Below are 16297 nucleotides of genomic sequence, written 5' to 3'. Positions count from 1 at the left end.
AAAGCAGTAGTAAAGTCAAAGTCAAAGGGTTGTAGCCGTGCGGAAATGTGCAACTTTATCCTGCAACCAATATGAAAAATCAATTACCAACATCCCTCCCAATCCAACCTAATGCACTCACCTGTTTTTTTTTTTTTTTTTTTAATATTTCTTTTATATATTTCTCGTTTTTCTCTTACATCTTGATTTTTATTTTGCTTAGATTAAATACAATCATATCTTACATGCTCTGTAGAACACATATAAAGAAGATCTGCCTACTTTTAAATTCTGATAATTTGTTTATAATAATGGGGAGTTAGTGAACAGCTACATTACTACTTGGATACAGGACTGATGGTTATGTGGTTCACATGACACTCAAATATGGATACAGGTTGATTCTCAAACTAAAAAAGAATATTAGAGAGTGTCATTACATAATTGGCAGATTCTGTTTCCTGCTGGTTATAGCTGGAACCACCAGCACTTCCACCTGGAATGTAAACTACGGCTGTATAGAAGTGCGGAATGCGGCCTCTAACACATGAGGTGATTCCAGGTGATGGGGCCAGAGCGTGAGATGCAGCCACACAACACACAACACAAAGGTGGAAAGATAAAACAGTGACCACGTCACACGGCAGTAAACGCCTTTAAATGAGGGGAACCTGAAAACGTGCAGAGGAAACTTAAATAAGGGCCTTTGAAATCCAAACATACGACTGCTGGCTATCGAACAGCTGAAACTAGAGCTACAGAATTGGGAGTGTTAATAACAGTAAAGACGATGTTATTGATAGTTTGGTGGTGCTCCCATGTGTCACTGGGAGATCTTTTGAAAATGTAATCAGATCAGAGAAGAAGAAAATCACTCTTCATCGGAATGCCTCTTCTTCACAGGGTTGGTTAACCAGAGTTGGTGTTGGCGGTGGCATCGGCCGATACCACGAAAATAACAGCTATTAGTAAAGTTTGGGCAACTGGGGCCTATGTACACTGGAAACACGGCCCAAATTCAAAACACATCACATCAAATTACAATAAAGGCAAAGCGGTGGTGGTGGGCCAAGGGAAAATACCGTGGCACGAAAAGAACACGAGGTTCAGCTGTTGCTGCTCAATAAATCCCAATTCAAAGGGAATCCGTGCAGTCAGCTCAAAGGTTTTGCTGTTCATCATAAGCATGGAGGTCCCTATCTGCACCATCATACCTACTGCTGTTTTTGCTTTTTTTCATCCCACATGGAGTCCCTGCCCACCTCCACCACTGAGGCATCCCAGGACACACCAGGATCCTCACAAATGTTTTACTGGGGTTTTTTTACGTCCTGACCACAAACTCCTCCTCGACGGAATGTTCTAAAACAGTTGGCGGCACGTTCGTCGGTGCTTACAAGCCCTCCACCCCCGACTCAGGATGAGCAGAATGATGCTGGAGATCGTGGCCGCCGTCCTAACCACCTCGGGGTGGGTGCTGGTGACATCCACCCTGCCGACAGAATACTGGAAGGTGTACTCGCTGGCTGGGACCGTCATCCTCACCACGCCTGCCTACTTTTCCAATTTGTGGAAGCTGTGCATCACTGACTCGACCGGAGTCTCCGACTGCAAAGATTTCCCTTCCATGCTGGCACTGGATGGTTTGCCATTTTCCTTCTCTTTCCTTTTTTTCTCTTGGCATTTTGTCTTTGTGTGTGTCTGGAAGTTCTTGAGATCACACAGTTCAAACCTCTACCTTCTATATTATTATTATCATTATTATTATTATTATTATTATTATTATTATTATTAATAATAATAAGAATCATTATTATTATTATTATTATTATTATTATTATTATTATTATTATTATTATTATCATCATTATAACTCTACATTCATCACTACTTAGAAAAATATTGTCTGTTATTTTTTTATGTACCCAGGCACTAAGGGTGGAAACTAAGCTACTTAGCTATAACCTTGAACAGCGTATCTCTCCCAATTTGATGGGGTAACGCCCATTGTAAAATCACTTACTCTTCGATTTGCCATCATCAAGGAGTACATGGTATTGCTGTGAAGTATTTCCCCCCCGCTGTTTTGTATGTTTACATACGCCCACATCTTGACTTTTGAAACCTCCGGCTTCCTCCTCTCTCCAAAGAAAATAATTCGGGATAAAGTTCACAGCTACCCACCACTAATGAAAGGCTGTTTTGAACAGTTCACATACCTTCAAACATGTCAATGTCTAGCCTTGGCTCTCGGGAGTTTGAAAGCTGTTGAGGGAAATTGCCTGACGACCTCAGGCGGCTTTGCTCCCATTGCTGACTCATGTCAGAGGTCAACCGCTGTGATAAAAGTTTGTCCTCGAGTCATGTCAGGGTCAGAAGAGTTGCCTCAGCTGTGGCGACGCACTGGGACGATCACAGCACAACCTTATAGTGCTTGAAAATAGTTCCGACTTGCTCACAACTTAGTTGGATTTCATGCATTATGCGGGTGTTAGTTCTAGAGTCAACCTCTGAATGACGTTGGGTCGAGGTGAACGAATGAAGGCGGGTGGCACTTATTCACTCGATTTCTTTCACCGGCAGGCTACATCCAAGCGTGCAGGGGACTGATGATCTCCGCCGTCTGTCTGGGCTTTTTCGGTACCATGTTCGCACTCATTGGAATGGAGTGCACCAAAATCGGCGGGAGTCAAAGGGTCAATGCCAGGATTGCCTGTTTGGCAGGTGTGACCTTTATTTTAAGTGGTGAGTGCAACGGGTTCGACGGATCGTGTTCATCAGAGACACGCGTTTAAAAAAACTTTTTTTTCTTCCTTGTGTCGTCTTCCCCAGGCCTCTGCGCGCTCACGTCGTGCTCCATCTACGCCCACCAGATCACAACAGAGTTTTTCGACCCGCTGTTTGTGGCACAGAAGTAAGAGCTCGGTCAATGTACAGCGCCCATGCAGTATGAAAACAGGAAAACTTGATGATGAATTTTCTGCAGATATGAGCTGGGCGCCGCCCTCTACATCGGCTGGGGCGGAGCTATCCTCTGCATCGTCGGGGGCAGCATCCTGTGCTTCTCCATCACGAGCTGCTGCAAAGCGAAGTGCGTGTGCCTGTGTCAACACCAGTCTGGCTGTGTGTTTGCTTGTTTTCCCACAGAGCGCTAATCTGTGCTTTGTCTCTTTAAATTCACGACAGGGCCAGCGTCGCCAGCAAAGGTTTTGCTTCACACTCTCGCTCGTCCTCTCGCCTGACAATCCCGGCAGAGTCTGTGTACAAGAAGGTGCCGTCGGAGTACAGCAACCTCTCCAGTTTCAAGCATAAGAAAAAGATCACAAAAATCTGAGGGAAAACAAATGTACAGAATTAATATGTGTAAAAGTAATAAATGGAATTTGCTTATTAGGCTCTGTGTCCCACTTTAAATGCTACTGTTAACTTTTGCTTGTGTATAAATGTAGCTTTTGCATCAGTTCACTGTTTACGTTAATCTAAAAAAACACACTTCTGTTTAGTGAGAGGATTGTGTGTGTGTGTGTGTGTGTGTGTGTGTGTGTGTGTGTGTGTGTGTGTGTGTGTGTGTTGTAATTATCCATGCGCTTTTTGTGTTTATGGTTATGAAGATAATTGCACAGGGGCTGTCTACAGTGGGAGTGTGGTTCTCAAGAATAAACAACTGTCAGTTGTTGCCAAATTGAAACTGAAGAGCTGCTAGAAATTGTGTTGCATTATTGGTATATTATTTATATTATTTAGCTGCATTAAATGAATGAAAGCAATGTAAGAAGTATATTTTCCCTTTTTCAACATTTTGGTGCTATGAGTCCCAGATGAAATGGCCTTTACTTGGTTAGACCAAGCGATCTCACAAGAAACGGAAGAAGAAAAAAAAAAACATTGCGACAGTAGATTCCAAAGATAAGTAGCGTGACTTCCATCTGTATATATTAAATGGCTGATAACTGGCAGGAGACTGAGTTTCAGTCAACCTGAAGGGGTTTCACATAAACTTCAACGGTCACTTGTTTCCATTCAAGGGCGTTCTTTTCGGCGTATGTCATTTCCTGGGTCAGGCCTACCCAACGAGGGGCAAAAAAGCGAAAACCATGCAGGTGCAACAAACGCGTTGACCTTTACGGAGACGAAACCTCCTTCGAGGCAAAACAAGTGATGATGTACACAAACCCCGTCCTGCCAACCACGCAGGCCTGCGTGTTTCTGTTCCGAGTTTCTGTCACCTTGCAGTCCGCCAGGAGGGAGAGAGGAGTTGGCAGCGGCGCCACTGCTGGGATTCTTTGCTCGATCTTTTTGCCGCCACCACCATGAGCTACAGGACGGTGGTGATGTACATGGAGATCGGCTGCTTCGTGGTCTGCGTGACCGGCTGGATCCTGGTCTGCTCCACCATGCCCACCGAGATCTGGACCTGGTCCGAGGTGGACAGCATCGTGCTGACCACCTCCAACTACTTCTCCAACTTGTGGAAGGACTGCATCTCCGATTCCACCGGAGTCTCCGACTGTAAGGGGATCCCGTCCATGCTCGCCCTAAACTGTGAGTATTACACAGCCAAGCCCTGGGCTTAAAACATTCAGAGCTGGGTACCTTCTCATTCGAGCCCGTCTCTCAATCACCAGTCATGGTGACACTTACTTTTTTTTTTATAAACGTTCAATAAAACGATTATTTATCTGTCCAATATTATGTGCATAATCCAACTGTCAATATAATGTAAATATCTTGTTTTTTTTGTTTTTCTTTTTACTTTTTTCTCTTTTTTATTAATATAATTGTCCTTCTTTGGACTGTATTGTTGCTGTAGTTATGCAAATTTCCCCAATGTGGAATTAATAAAGGATTCTATTCTATTCTATCCTATTCTATTTTAACCTCGGCTATAGGGGACATCCACATGTGCCGCGCCCTCATCATCATTTCCATCATCCTGTCCTTCTTCGGCTCTTGTCTTGTCTTGGTGGGGATGAAGTGCACCAAGATCGGAGGGACGGAAATTGTCAATGCAAGGGTGACTTTTGCTGGGGGCATGAACTACCTTATCGGAGGTAATGAGATGAGTCATCGGCAGGCTCGTGACAGTACACTGTTGCATCGCGTTTTTGTAATGGGTGTGTCATTTTCACTCAGGTTTATGTTCCATGACGGCCTTCTCCTATTATGGAAACAAAATCCGGGCTGAGTTTCAAGATCCAACCTATAAAGCCCAGAAGTATGTAGACTTTAAAGGTCCCACGTTAATCACAGTTACAACTTGTTTTGTCCTGCACAACAGCAGAGAAGCAATGATAATTATTCATGATTAATGAAAAATAGCGCTGACCAGGAAACAGCATACCTAGCACTCAAAAACTAGGCCATTTATATGACATGAATGAAGCCTGTGAGAGGGAACAAAGCCCTTTTTGACATCACAAAGGGCTGATTTCAAAACTGTATGTTTTAACAAAACGTACTGGGAAAAAAATTAAACATCTGAGTGGTTAACTGGCAGGCCACAGACATGTTATATAATTGGTAGAAAATACTGATGTAGCCAGTTTTTCAAATTATCAGACCTTAAAGCAGCATTGACAAACATTAAAAGGGTACTTTAGGACCTGTAAGCTTAAACTATCTTGTATTTGTTGCCAGGTTTGAAATAGGAGTTGGCGTCTTTATTGGCTGGGCAGGCTCAACCTTGCTTGTTGTTGGAGGCCTTATTTACAGCATCTTTGCAGGGAAGGACGGTTGTCAGTCCAGGTACAGTGTTGCATCTGTAATGATGTTTTTAGGGATTTACATATCAAGATATACCTTCATATTCATTAACTTCAAAACTATTTCTTTACAACAACAACAGCCCAGAAAGGTTTGCAGCCTACCAGCCTCCTGCCGCCTACACAGTCGCTCCCACAAAGAAGAGCATCGTGTCATCGGCTCGCACAGACATCAGCGGCAGTCAGAAGTCACGGAGCAGCAGCAGCAGCAACAGTAGCGGCAGCAGAGTCAGCAGCGTCTCTGGCATCACCACCTCCACAAAGACAAAGACATCATCAGCTTTTGAATACGTTTGATCTCTTTGTGAAAGGTGGAAAATGTTCTGATGTAAATATTTATGTTGTGCGATGGACATTTGCTCTTGTGTCTGTACTATTTTGTCTATAAAGCTGTGGAATGTAAAATTATCTGACTCTAAGACTTTTTTTGTAAACACATGATAATGTGTGTTATTCCATTCAAATATTTCTACTTATACACAATGCAGTGTTACGATACATGCACATGTTCAAAGAGGGAAAACATTGTTTTCAACATCAGCCATTAAAACTGGGTTTAGATATTTTTAGGACCACATTTGGACAAGAACAGCTACTTTTCGATTTACAAATTTTAATCATCAAAAATGTTTCCATATTGAAGTAACTGCAATCCTAACAATTGAAAAAGAGAAAAAGTGGCAAGTGTTTTATGGTTAATATAATATACAATACCAGTCAAAGGTTTGGACACATCCTGTGAATTTAAAGTTTTTTCTATTCTATTTCCTAGACTATTGGCATAGCAGTTTCTCACTGAAGGCGTCAAAACTACGTGTGAACACACACGGAATTATGCAGGAAACAATAAAAGTGTAAAATATCTCTAACACCTTTTAAATTTTAATTCTTCAAAATAGCCACCTTTCATAAAAAGCATATTGACAGTGATTTAACATGTTTTTCTTTGCTGCATAATTATATATATTGCTCAGATTTTTTTTTATGTCTTCAGTTCCTAGCTGCATCGTAGGAAGTTGTAAAGATTAAAAAAAAAAGAAAAAAAAAAGAAAAAAAAAAAAAGGAAGAAAGAAAATGGCGGTGTGGCCAAACTTTGGACTGGCAGTGTAAATATCACTGGGCAGCTTTAAGTACCACAAAAAAGAGTGAACAAAACAGTGAACAAACTTATTAAACTAAGGTTTAAAAGTTTCAATGCCGCCCGATTATATGTTTAGTGATACTTTAAACTTTCTCTGCATCTAAATTGTGCTTGTAATGATTAATATTACGTCCACACACGGTCTCGAGCATGTGAACGTCTAATAACACACACAGGCTGTTGAGAGCCATTCGTGCAATTGTAAGTACTGAAATTGTACTTCATATTTACTCTCTCTAGGAATACTAATCATAGTTTAAGGGGATTCGGATACAGGTTTTTATTTTATTTTATTATTATTTTATTTTATTTCTTTTTTTGGCCCCACGTTTGCAACGCACACAAGCTTTCGGACGTTTTTATGATGCCGTGGCTCCTCGCTGTTGAACCAAAGGGGATGGGCGTGGCTTAGCCACACTTAAGCCAATCACGGGGCCCCACGACCCGGTCGGCGGAGTTGCCCGATGCGACGGCGATAAAATGGAGCAATGCTGGACAGTCAGTGGCCAACACATGGGACTGCCGTGGTGGGGCTAGCTGACACAAGAGAGCAGCAGGCTGTTGTAGTAGTAGTAGTTGGTGGTGGGGGGAAATAAGAAGAGGACAACACCCGGTCGAGAAGTAACCATGGTTTCCCTACAGGAAACCCACAGGATTCTGTCCTACGTCCCGTATATTCTGGTTTTGATCGACCTCAGATACGAGGGTAAGGAGTCCCAACACACTTCGTGCTAACTTCAGGTGGTGGGGGAATGGAGACACTTTCGTGACACGCAACGTCAACTGAACATCACCGTGAACAATGCTGGAAGGTTAAACCGTTGCAATTGCAACGTTTGGTTGTTGAAAGTCAGAGTAACATCATGTGTGAAAACACAAGAGTGCTGCTGACCGGGCAGAGAGTGAACTGGTGGCTAGCGTGAAGCTAACTATGCGAGCTAACCAGCGAATCCGTGAAGGAATCTTGAGTTGTTTTTTTGTTGTTGTTTTTTTTGCTTCAGACAGCCAGCGGCAAAACAGAAACACTGTCGGGCGCACTTTAAATTATTAAGTCACCAGTTTGCATTGCTGCATACACTACCAGTCAGAAGTTTGGAGACACCTTCTCATGCAATTTTTTTTTTCTTTTTAATCCTGACAACTTTCTACACTGCAATTCGATACCGAAGACATCAAATATATGAACACGAAAAACGTAATTATGCAACAAAGAGAAACGTGTGAAAAAAATAACTCTGAATATGCTTTTTATTTATTCATATTTGAATTTAAATATGAAACGTGTTTGAGTTATGTGACACTTTTGCTTCCTACATAATTCCATGTGTGGATCCGTACATTTGGTGCCGTCAGTGAGAAACTGCACTGTCAACAGTCGTGAGAATAAGTGTCCAAACCTTTGAGTCGTCGTGTAGCTTCATGTCAAAGTTGACTTTCGGTTGCCTTTGAGTGATAGTGACGTCACTGATCGACGTCGAGGAAACGGTGGAGCAGAAAAGTCATCAAATGCAAACGTTTATCTTGCGTGACCGTATCATCCAACGCGCGCACTTTAAAAACAACAGAGTGCTTATGTGTCGCTTACCGTACGATCCATCCACAGGGGTGATGTGTGGCAGAGACGGAAGTGTGGACAATCACATGGAGATGGGGAAGAAGCTGCTGGCCGCGGGACAGCTCGCCGATGCACTGTCTCACTTCCACGCAGCTGTTGGTAATGACGCACACACGGTGGTGGTGTTGTTGTTGTTGTTGTTGTGGTTGCAGGCAAGGTGCCGAATCCTTTTTTTTTTCTTTCTCTCTCTCTCTCTCTCTCTCTCTCTCTCTCTCTCTCTCTCCTTTGCCCCGTTCGTCAGATGGCGATCCGAAGAACTACATGGCTTACTACAGCAGAGCCACAGTGTTTCTGGCAATGGGGAAGTCCAAGTCTGCGCTGCCTGATTTGGGAAAAGTCATAGAACTGAAGCCAGACTTCACATCTGTGAGTGTCAAGTCGGATATTTCTTCGTCTACATGCAGAGCAGGTCGACCAGTCAGCAACACAGGTCACTCTATTTAAAAAAAAAATAATAATAATAATAATAAAATGACAGGGTTTAGGGCAGTTACCCAAGACACTTTATTTGTTGTTGTGTAAAACGTTCATGCAGATATCCACTTGTTGTATTAACTGTTTTAAATGGTGACTGGACTGCTGTCATACAGCACTTTTCCCAGCACCTTCAAGGTACCCCAAAGCGCTTCACAAAGGCCTCTCATTCACCCGTTCACGCACACACTCGTACACCAATGGGTGGCTGCTGCCATGCAAGGCGCTGCCTCACCCCATAGGGAGCAATTTAGGGTCAAGTGTCTTGCCCGAGGACACAAGGGCGGACTAGGATGGAGCGGGATTTTAACCGCCAACCTTTCGGTCACTGGACAACCCGCTCTACCCCCCGAGCACTACTTTGTGTGACTTTTCTGTTATTATATCAGCTTCCGGAACAAATTTGCTGTGAAACCGGTCTGTCACGTCAGCTGTGTTGATACTCAATGTTTGTCCTTGGTCCCCGCTGCAACCAGGCGCAGCTCCAGAGGGGCAACATCTATCTGAAGCAGGGGAGGCTGGATGAAGCCGAGAGCGACTTTAAAAGTGTGGTAAGTACAGGTTGCACGTGCTCATTTACTTGAGTCACTTGCACGTCCGCAAGCAGTCAGATGATCTGAATGTGGCCAGGAGGTGTCAGTGTTGATCTGTGGCGAGGTGTTCAAGAAAACCTGTTTTTATATTTTGTTTGTTTTTTTTTAACGACTAAAAACATACAAGTATGTGAGTTCAAACGATCGTCGTCTTATCTCTGTGAAGGATACTTTTCAAATTCTTTGCATGCATGCGTTCAAATCTAATTTCCGTGTGTGGAATAAAAGCCAAGACGCAGGAAAGTCTGCACTGGCCTCCCCACACCGCGACTCCCTTCCATCCATAAGACCTCTTACAGCGCGGCAATGATAATAAGGTTAGCAGCAAACTCTCATTTGGGCCTTCAGGGATTATTTTTAGGTGCTCATTAAGGATTAAGACTGCGGCTCGCTAATGCATTTTCCATCAGTAGAACCATTTTACAGTCAAGTTTCTCGACACCCCCAGAGGACATAAATGGCCTTGTTCTCCGCCGTCTACTATAAATTCTTAGAATCCATTTAAAGCTGCAGTATTCCTTGGGAGGTTGGGGGTGGGGAGGAGGTGGTAGCCAGGCAAGAAAATGTTCCCACTTTCATATAGTATGTAAATGTCAGACAGAAGCCGTGTGCAGGTGTCAGACCACATAGACCACCTGTCCCTGTCGCCTTTTTTTTTTTTTTTGTTTGTTTTACCCGAAGACGAAAAAATGAATAATTTCACCCTAGCAACGGCTTTTAATTGACTGCTTTGTCTTTGTTCCTTCCTGTTTGCCAAGATGTGACTGGTAGCAAAACGTGGCAAACGAAACAGTCTGGCAGTCTATGAAATAAAAGGTTTTCCAATTTGAAAGCACCTTGTAAAAGCCAAGCGGCTCCATTTGGCGCCGCAGACACTTCAGTGCGGCACCGTCAAGCAGTCGCAGTTGCTTCAGCAACACTCGGAGCCGCCGAGGCTCTTTTTGTAAATAATGCATCATTAGTTGAGATTGCTTTTGTGAATTCAAAGGCGCCTCCATAAACTGAGTGATTATGGCGTAATGGGGTTAGGGAATAGTGATCGCACCACGGCGGCAGCGGCCCATCCCGGTCAGGAATGTGATGACGCTGGCGCCGCGATGCCACGGCGACAAGGGAGCGCATCGCCTTAACGCCTCGCCGCTGTGACCTTCCAGCTCAAGTCCAACCCCAGCCAGAAGGAGCAGGCGGAGGCGCAGAGTCAGCTGACCAAATCCGACGAGATCCAGCGGCTGGTGGCTCAGGCGCACGAGCGCCACCAGGGCGACGACTGCGACGGCGCCACCGTCCTGCTGGACGCCGTCATCGAGGTAAAACGCTGTGAAACGTCGTCTAACGTTGACGCGGCTGCATCGGGACGTTGACCCCAAGACTGGTTGTTGTGTGCTGGTGTCAGACCTGCGCCTGGGACGTGGAGTCTCGCGAGATGCGGGCCGACTGTTTGATCCGGATGGGCGAGATGGGGAAAGCCATCAGCGACCTCAAGGCGACGTCCAAGTTGAAGAATGACAACACGCAGGCCTTTTACAAGCTCAGCACCATCTACTACCAGCTGGGAGACCACGAGATGTCCCTCAAGTGAGACAATGCAGCCAACGTTTTGATTTGAAGATCTGACTTTTGACTGATCTCCACACTCATTTTAGCCGCCGCCACACTTTAAAGTCATTGTCTTTCATAAACATGTTGTTTTTTTAACGCATACATCTCATTCCAATTTATTGCCGCTGTAACTCGTCTCAAGTTGCCACCAGAGGCCCTGGAAGAGATATTTAATATCTGGCACGTAGGCCAAATTGATGTTGAGACTGTTACAACTCCTTTGTGGCCAATAGAGGACGTTACAAAGTCGGTGGAGAGAAAGAGGAGAAAAAAAGAATGTCTGTAATAAACCTGAGAAAGCGGGGGGGGGAACGGAATTGAACAGCAAGCAGAGCTTCAACGACGACCACAGCCAGCAAATGGGCCTCTGCTGGATGCTGGTGTTTACCGGCGGATCTCTCAAATCTGCTCACATACCACTGTCTCCTTCCTCTTCCCCTCCCCCACTCCTCCTCCCCAGCGAAGTCCGCGAGTGCCTGAAGCTCGACCCGGATCACAAGCAGTGCTTCGGCCATTACAAGCAGGTCAAGAAGCTCAACAAACAGATCCAGAGTGCCGAGGAATTCATCAAAGGGGAGAGGTAGGCGTCTGTCCGGGCCGCTGTATTTCCTGATGGAAAAATAAATGAAGATGACGTCCCACTTGGAATACCACGGGCTGCATCGGCTGCAGAAATGAGGGCAGCCAGGCAAATCCAACTCTGATCTCTCTCTCTCTCTCTCTCTCTCACAGACACACAACAGACACCGCTTGTGTGTTGAGATAATCTACAGCGACATGCAGTTCAAACTCACCTCTTTCTTTTTTCCTTTTCTGCTCCTTCAGGTACGAAGACGCGGTGAGCAAATACGAGGCGGTGATGAAGACGGAGCCCAACGTGCCTCATTTCACCCTGCTGGCCAAGGAGCGCATGTGCCACGCGCTGGCGCAGGTGAGGCCCCCTGCACATTGGAGAGACGAGGCTGACCGAGATATAAATGGGCAATCTGACCGACGTGTGTTTGTCTGTTTGTGGAGCAGGGCCAGCAGGCGAGCAGAGCATTAACGGTGTGCGGCGAAGTTCTCAAGTCGGACCCGGAGAACGTCAACGCGCTGAAGGACAGGGCGGAGGCCTACGTGCAGGAGGAGCAGTACGAGGAAGGTAAAGCTGAAGGGAGCTGGAGTTCACCTTCACTTTGGGTCTCACAGTTCTGGAAAACAATCTCTTTGTGATGTCACAAAGGGCGCTAGTTAACACCTCCAGGTTTGTTACGACCCCAATGAGCCATTTGTTACAGCGCCCCCTGTTGTTGCCGTTATTTCACTGCTGCCTGACTAAATCTGAGGGTTTTTTTCTGTTAAAGTTCAGAAGTCTAATAACTGAGCCAGAAAAGGCTGCTGAAAAAAATATTTCTACCTTGTGCGTTTGACTCTTCCCGCAGGCATAAATAATTTGCCGGCCAGATCTGAAATAAGGTCCCAAAAAAGTAAAAAAAAAAAAAAAAAAAAAAAGCAAACCTCACAACATTTTCAATCCCACTGTTGTGCAAACATGAACTTGAGTTTTTGGTGTCTGAATTACAAATATTTCTTGCTTGTTGTGGACCGATTCATCTTGGAATTAAAATATTGAAATGCTGGAAGGAGAAATCTAGAGTTTTGTGTCACGCCAACAACTTCCTCGGAGCTACGGGACGTAGCAGCTGCTTTGCTTTGCATCACCGTCTCTGTCTTTGTGCCCTCCAGCCATCAAGGACTACGAGGCTGCGGGGAAGCACAGCGAGAACGACCGTCAGATCAAGGAGGGGCTGGACAGAGCACAGCGGCTCCTCAAACAGTCGCAGAAGAGAGATTACTACAAGATCCTGGGAGTGAAGAGGTGGGTGGTGGTGGTGGTGGTGGTGAGGAGGGGTCCCGCACCGGATTTAATTTAGTTTTCACATTGGCCAAGATGGCAAATTGCCTTCCAGTGGATGTGTCAGCATGTATTTATCAGAGATGGAGACCGTTGTGGACAGCCGCTGGTCCAAAGAACACGACACAGAATAGTGCATTTAAGCCGATTAAAGCTCCCTCAGTTCTTCATGGAGTCCTGGTCTCAATTCATGTCGAAGGGAATAACGCGCTGATAAAAGCCGTGTTGTCGTCCCAGGAACGCTCAGAAGCGGGAGATCATCAAAGCCTACAGGAAGCTGGCGCAGCAGTGGCACCCGGACAACTTCCAGGATCCCGAGGAGAAGAAGAGAGCGGAGAAGCGGTTTATAGACATCGCTCAGGCTAAGGAGGTCCTCACAGACCCAGGTAGGATGAGCGTGTGTGTCTGCTCGCTGCGTTAATGTTACTCTCCCACTGAATGTCAGGCCTCGGAGGGGCCCGTTGTGCAAAAGCTACCGCTCCTTATTTTCACCAGAGGAGCCCGAGACCTTTACTTTACAGGGGGGGGGGGGGGGGGCGTTTTTGTTTGGCTGATATTTTTATGATGCATAAATTGATGTGCGTGATATTTCCGCGGGAGCGTGGCCCACATACAGTCTGCAACACGGACGGCAAAGTCGTACAGAACCATTACTTGGCCAACTTGCCTCCGCAGTCAGAAACACTGGAAGTGGATGTGGTAACGCAATGATCCTCATACACTACCAGTCAACACTTCAATACAGTGGCCTGAACTGTTAAGTTGCTATTAAATATTTTTTTTCAGTCCAGAACGTCCATCTTCTTTTCTTTAGGGATTTTTTTTGTTGCACCGACGTCACTGCTGCTACAGGAAAGACGTGAGAGCAAGAAAACGGCAAATTGCAATGCTATTTCTCCCCAGTAGGGGTCCCTACGTGATGCATACTGGGTCTTTAATAAATCAGCTTCTCTGCATTTCTAACATTTTTCTACATTCTTTTCTGTACAGCGAAAGAGACTTTTTTTTTCCCGAATGTAAAACTATTCAGATTACATGTGGGAGGTCTAAACCAACCGAAAGCTCTACAGAAGGATGTTCTTTCCTGACCTGTATTTCTCTTTTTTTTTCTTTTTTTTTTTAATTCCATCCTAGAAATGCGAACCAAGTTCGACCACGGCGAGGACCCAATGGACCCAGAGAGCCAGCAGCAGCAGCATCAGGGCTTCCACAGAGGCTTCCACGGGTTCAACCCTTTCGGCTCCGGACCCTTCAACTTTAAATTTGGCTTCAATTGAAGGAAGCTTGACTCTATTAAGTCCTTCCTATTAAAAAGGGAGATCAAAGGCAGGAGGAGTGTCAGTGCAGAGTGAAGAGGCCTCTCGATGAAGCGAGAAGATCCAAGACTCTGCTAAGCCCCGCCCCCCCTCCCCCCTCCCAAGAGAAGATGCCTAAATGTTGCAACTTAGCATTCCTTTTTTTTTTTGAAGGGGAAGGTTTGTTGCTGTGCTAACAAATTATCGTTAAAGATGCAGCTTTTATCCGTCAAGTGCAAGTAAATAATTCTGATGCTTGTGACCTTTTCCTGCGAACTGTTCAATCGAGACGCATCCATTCGTATGACTCAAATTTGTACGTTGCTATTTTTATATGGATGGAAATTATCTGACCTGTAAATAATAAAAAAAGAAACTATTTATATAAAACTGTACTGCAGGGCAAGACTGCGACTGTGTGGTTAAGACAAAAGTTGTGGCAGAAGCTTCTTATTTATTTGTAAATGTAACCTTTAGTGTGACTCCCACCTCCAAACCGTTATTAAGCCCAGAAATACAGTTTAGTTCATTAGGCTGCAGTTCTGTGTACGGTGGAAGAAATTCCACCTCACCGCCGACATTCATTCACTCCCAGTAGAAGCAAAAGGACCTGGTAATTGTTTTGTAGAAAACATTTATTTCCCGCCAACAGCGATTATAAACACGTGTCTTTAACACAGCACAGTGGGAGATGGCTGACCTGAGAGAGACAAATTTCTTTCATTGATACCGACTTTAAGACACAGGGACCTCCGTAGAGCAGCAGAACTCGTCTAATTCCTGAGACAAAAACACCGGCGACACTGTCGGGGAGGAATTCAAACGCTCCCTCTAGAAAAAGAAACCATTCACTGCCTTCGATCCAAAAAAAAAACACCCCTGACCTTTAGTGTGCAAACAAGGATTCTTTGATCCATAACCTAACAAGGTATTCCAGCCTGGTCTGCTGAGCCAAATGCGGCTCGCACAACTCGGTGCCCGCTGAGAGTTTCTCTTTGCGCGCCTGTCAGGCTTCTCCAAGTCGCAGGGCGCCAAGTTTCCACACAAAATAATTGGAACTTTTGGTCCCAGGAACGACTGAAATAAATGGCTCCTTCAGCCTGCAGACGGCTGCGCTGCTGACACATTGATCTGCAAGGCTGCAGGTTATGCCGACATAAAGTCTGGGGACCGGTGGCGGGGCTTTTAGTGGTCCCGCTCGATTCTGGGGCAATAACAAGACGAACAAAAAAATATAAAAAGGGGGAAAAAATACTGCATGTACTCGGATAGATTTGAGAACTTTTTTTCTCTTCTTTTTTTTTTTGGAGAATGTTGGTGCTAACTGCTAAAGCTAGCGACACATCGCAGGCAGACGGGGGTCGGCCATGTTTTCTCACTAACTCGGACAACAGCACGTGGACAAATACACTGATGGCACGCGAGACGCAAACACTCCATATACATTACGACTGTAGAAACTGACGCTGCATTTAAGATTGAACCCGGAAACAAATACAAATCAAGGCCATAACGTACCGAAACACATTAAACATCCATCTGAGCATCTACAAGTTAAAAACAAAACAAAAACAACACAAAGCTTTAAGAAACGCAGATTCAAGACTGTCGTGTGTCCCAGTTGCAGCTGTAGCGGCCGACTCGTCTGCCCTCACTCGACTCGTATCGTGTGTTGACAGGGTGGAATCGGCACACGTGATCAATTGTGGAATAAGACTGAAGACTTGGAAGGAAAACGGATGCAAACTTCACTCACGGCACAATAAAATAACACTGTTATAAGCGTGTAATGTGAAGCCGTTTGGTGCCTTTTAAATGACAAACTCGGGGATTGACTGCCTAGAACACGAAGAGCTCCAGGCTGCCCTGCCTTGTTAAGCGTGTGAAACGTAAACAGCAGTTTAAAATGTTTCTCCCCAGTAATCCCCATAAACCCTCCTGACCC

The 16297-nt window shown here is 45.0% G+C and overlaps 3 protein-coding genes across 4 annotated transcripts in view; all 3 read left to right on the top strand.

Moving 5' to 3' along the window:
- The window catches only part of dnajc3a (DnaJ (Hsp40) homolog, subfamily C, member 3a), a 168732-nt gene extending 153987 nt beyond the window's left edge, over nt 1–14745 (top strand). The window contains exons 2-13 of one of the 2 annotated variants that reach the window (XM_076040142.1): nt 7455–7588; nt 8486–8596; nt 8739–8863; nt 9448–9522; nt 10719–10871; nt 10958–11139; nt 11624–11743; nt 11989–12094; nt 12184–12304; nt 12889–13021; nt 13295–13443; nt 14192–14745. In XM_076040142.1, the coding sequence (XP_075896257.1) occupies nt 7510–7588; nt 8486–8596; nt 8739–8863; nt 9448–9522; nt 10719–10871; nt 10958–11139; nt 11624–11743; nt 11989–12094; nt 12184–12304; nt 12889–13021; nt 13295–13443; nt 14192–14334 (1497 nt within the window). In that variant the 5' untranslated portion in view covers nt 7455–7509 and the 3' untranslated portion in view covers nt 14335–14745. Of the gene's footprint in view, nt 1–7359; nt 7589–8485; nt 8597–8738; nt 8864–9447; nt 9523–10718; nt 10872–10957; nt 11140–11623; nt 11744–11988; nt 12095–12183; nt 12305–12888; nt 13022–13294; nt 13444–14191 lie in introns of those variants that run through there. The other variant, XM_076040141.1, reaches the window with a different exon arrangement.
- LOC142897668 (claudin-10-like) lies at nt 656–3522 on the top strand. The gene is made up of 6 exons (XM_076040153.1): nt 656–947; nt 1264–1622; nt 2563–2724; nt 2812–2893; nt 2966–3070; nt 3166–3522. Exons 2-6 carry the CDS (start codon nt 1400–1402, stop codon nt 3311–3313), a joined length of 720 nt encoding a protein of 239 aa, XP_075896268.1. The 5' UTR covers nt 656–947; nt 1264–1399; the 3' UTR covers nt 3314–3522.
- LOC142897666 (claudin-10-like) lies at nt 4172–6179 on the top strand. The gene is made up of 5 exons (XM_076040147.1): nt 4172–4521; nt 4869–5030; nt 5113–5194; nt 5617–5724; nt 5825–6179. The coding sequence occupies exons 1-5, from the start codon at nt 4290–4292 to the stop codon at nt 6036–6038; spliced, it is 798 nt and encodes a 265-aa protein (XP_075896262.1). The 5' UTR covers nt 4172–4289; the 3' UTR covers nt 6039–6179.
- Nucleotides 14746–16297: the final 1552 nt, after the last annotated feature.

This window comes from Nelusetta ayraudi, unplaced genomic scaffold (genome assembly GCF_046127955.1).
Source record: "Nelusetta ayraudi isolate G7.1 ecotype Tasmania unplaced genomic scaffold, CSIRO-AGI_Nayr_v1 ptg000060l, whole genome shotgun sequence".
NCBI classification, from domain to species: domain Eukaryota; kingdom Metazoa; phylum Chordata; class Actinopteri; order Tetraodontiformes; family Monacanthidae; genus Nelusetta; species Nelusetta ayraudi.
This window is presented reverse-complemented; position numbering and strand designations above follow the sequence as displayed.

Coding starts and splice junctions, on each gene's coding strand:
- LOC142897668 (XM_076040153.1), top strand. CDS start 1,400: ATGAGCAGAATGATGCTGGAGATCGTGGCCGCCGTCCTAACCACCTCG. Junction 1,623..2,562: donor TTCCATGCTGGCACTGGATG/GTTTGCCATTTT, acceptor TTTCACCGGCAG/GCTACATCCAAGCGTGCAGG. Junction 2,894..2,965: donor CCGCTGTTTGTGGCACAGAA/GTAAGAGCTCGG, acceptor AATTTTCTGCAG/ATATGAGCTGGGCGCCGCCC.
- LOC142897666 (XM_076040147.1), top strand. CDS start 4,290: ATGAGCTACAGGACGGTGGTGATGTACATGGAGATCGGCTGCTTCGTG. Junction 5,031..5,112: donor CATGAACTACCTTATCGGAG/GTAATGAGATGA, acceptor ATTTTCACTCAG/GTTTATGTTCCATGACGGCC. Junction 5,725..5,824: donor AAGGACGGTTGTCAGTCCAG/GTACAGTGTTGC, acceptor CAACAACAACAG/CCCAGAAAGGTTTGCAGCCT.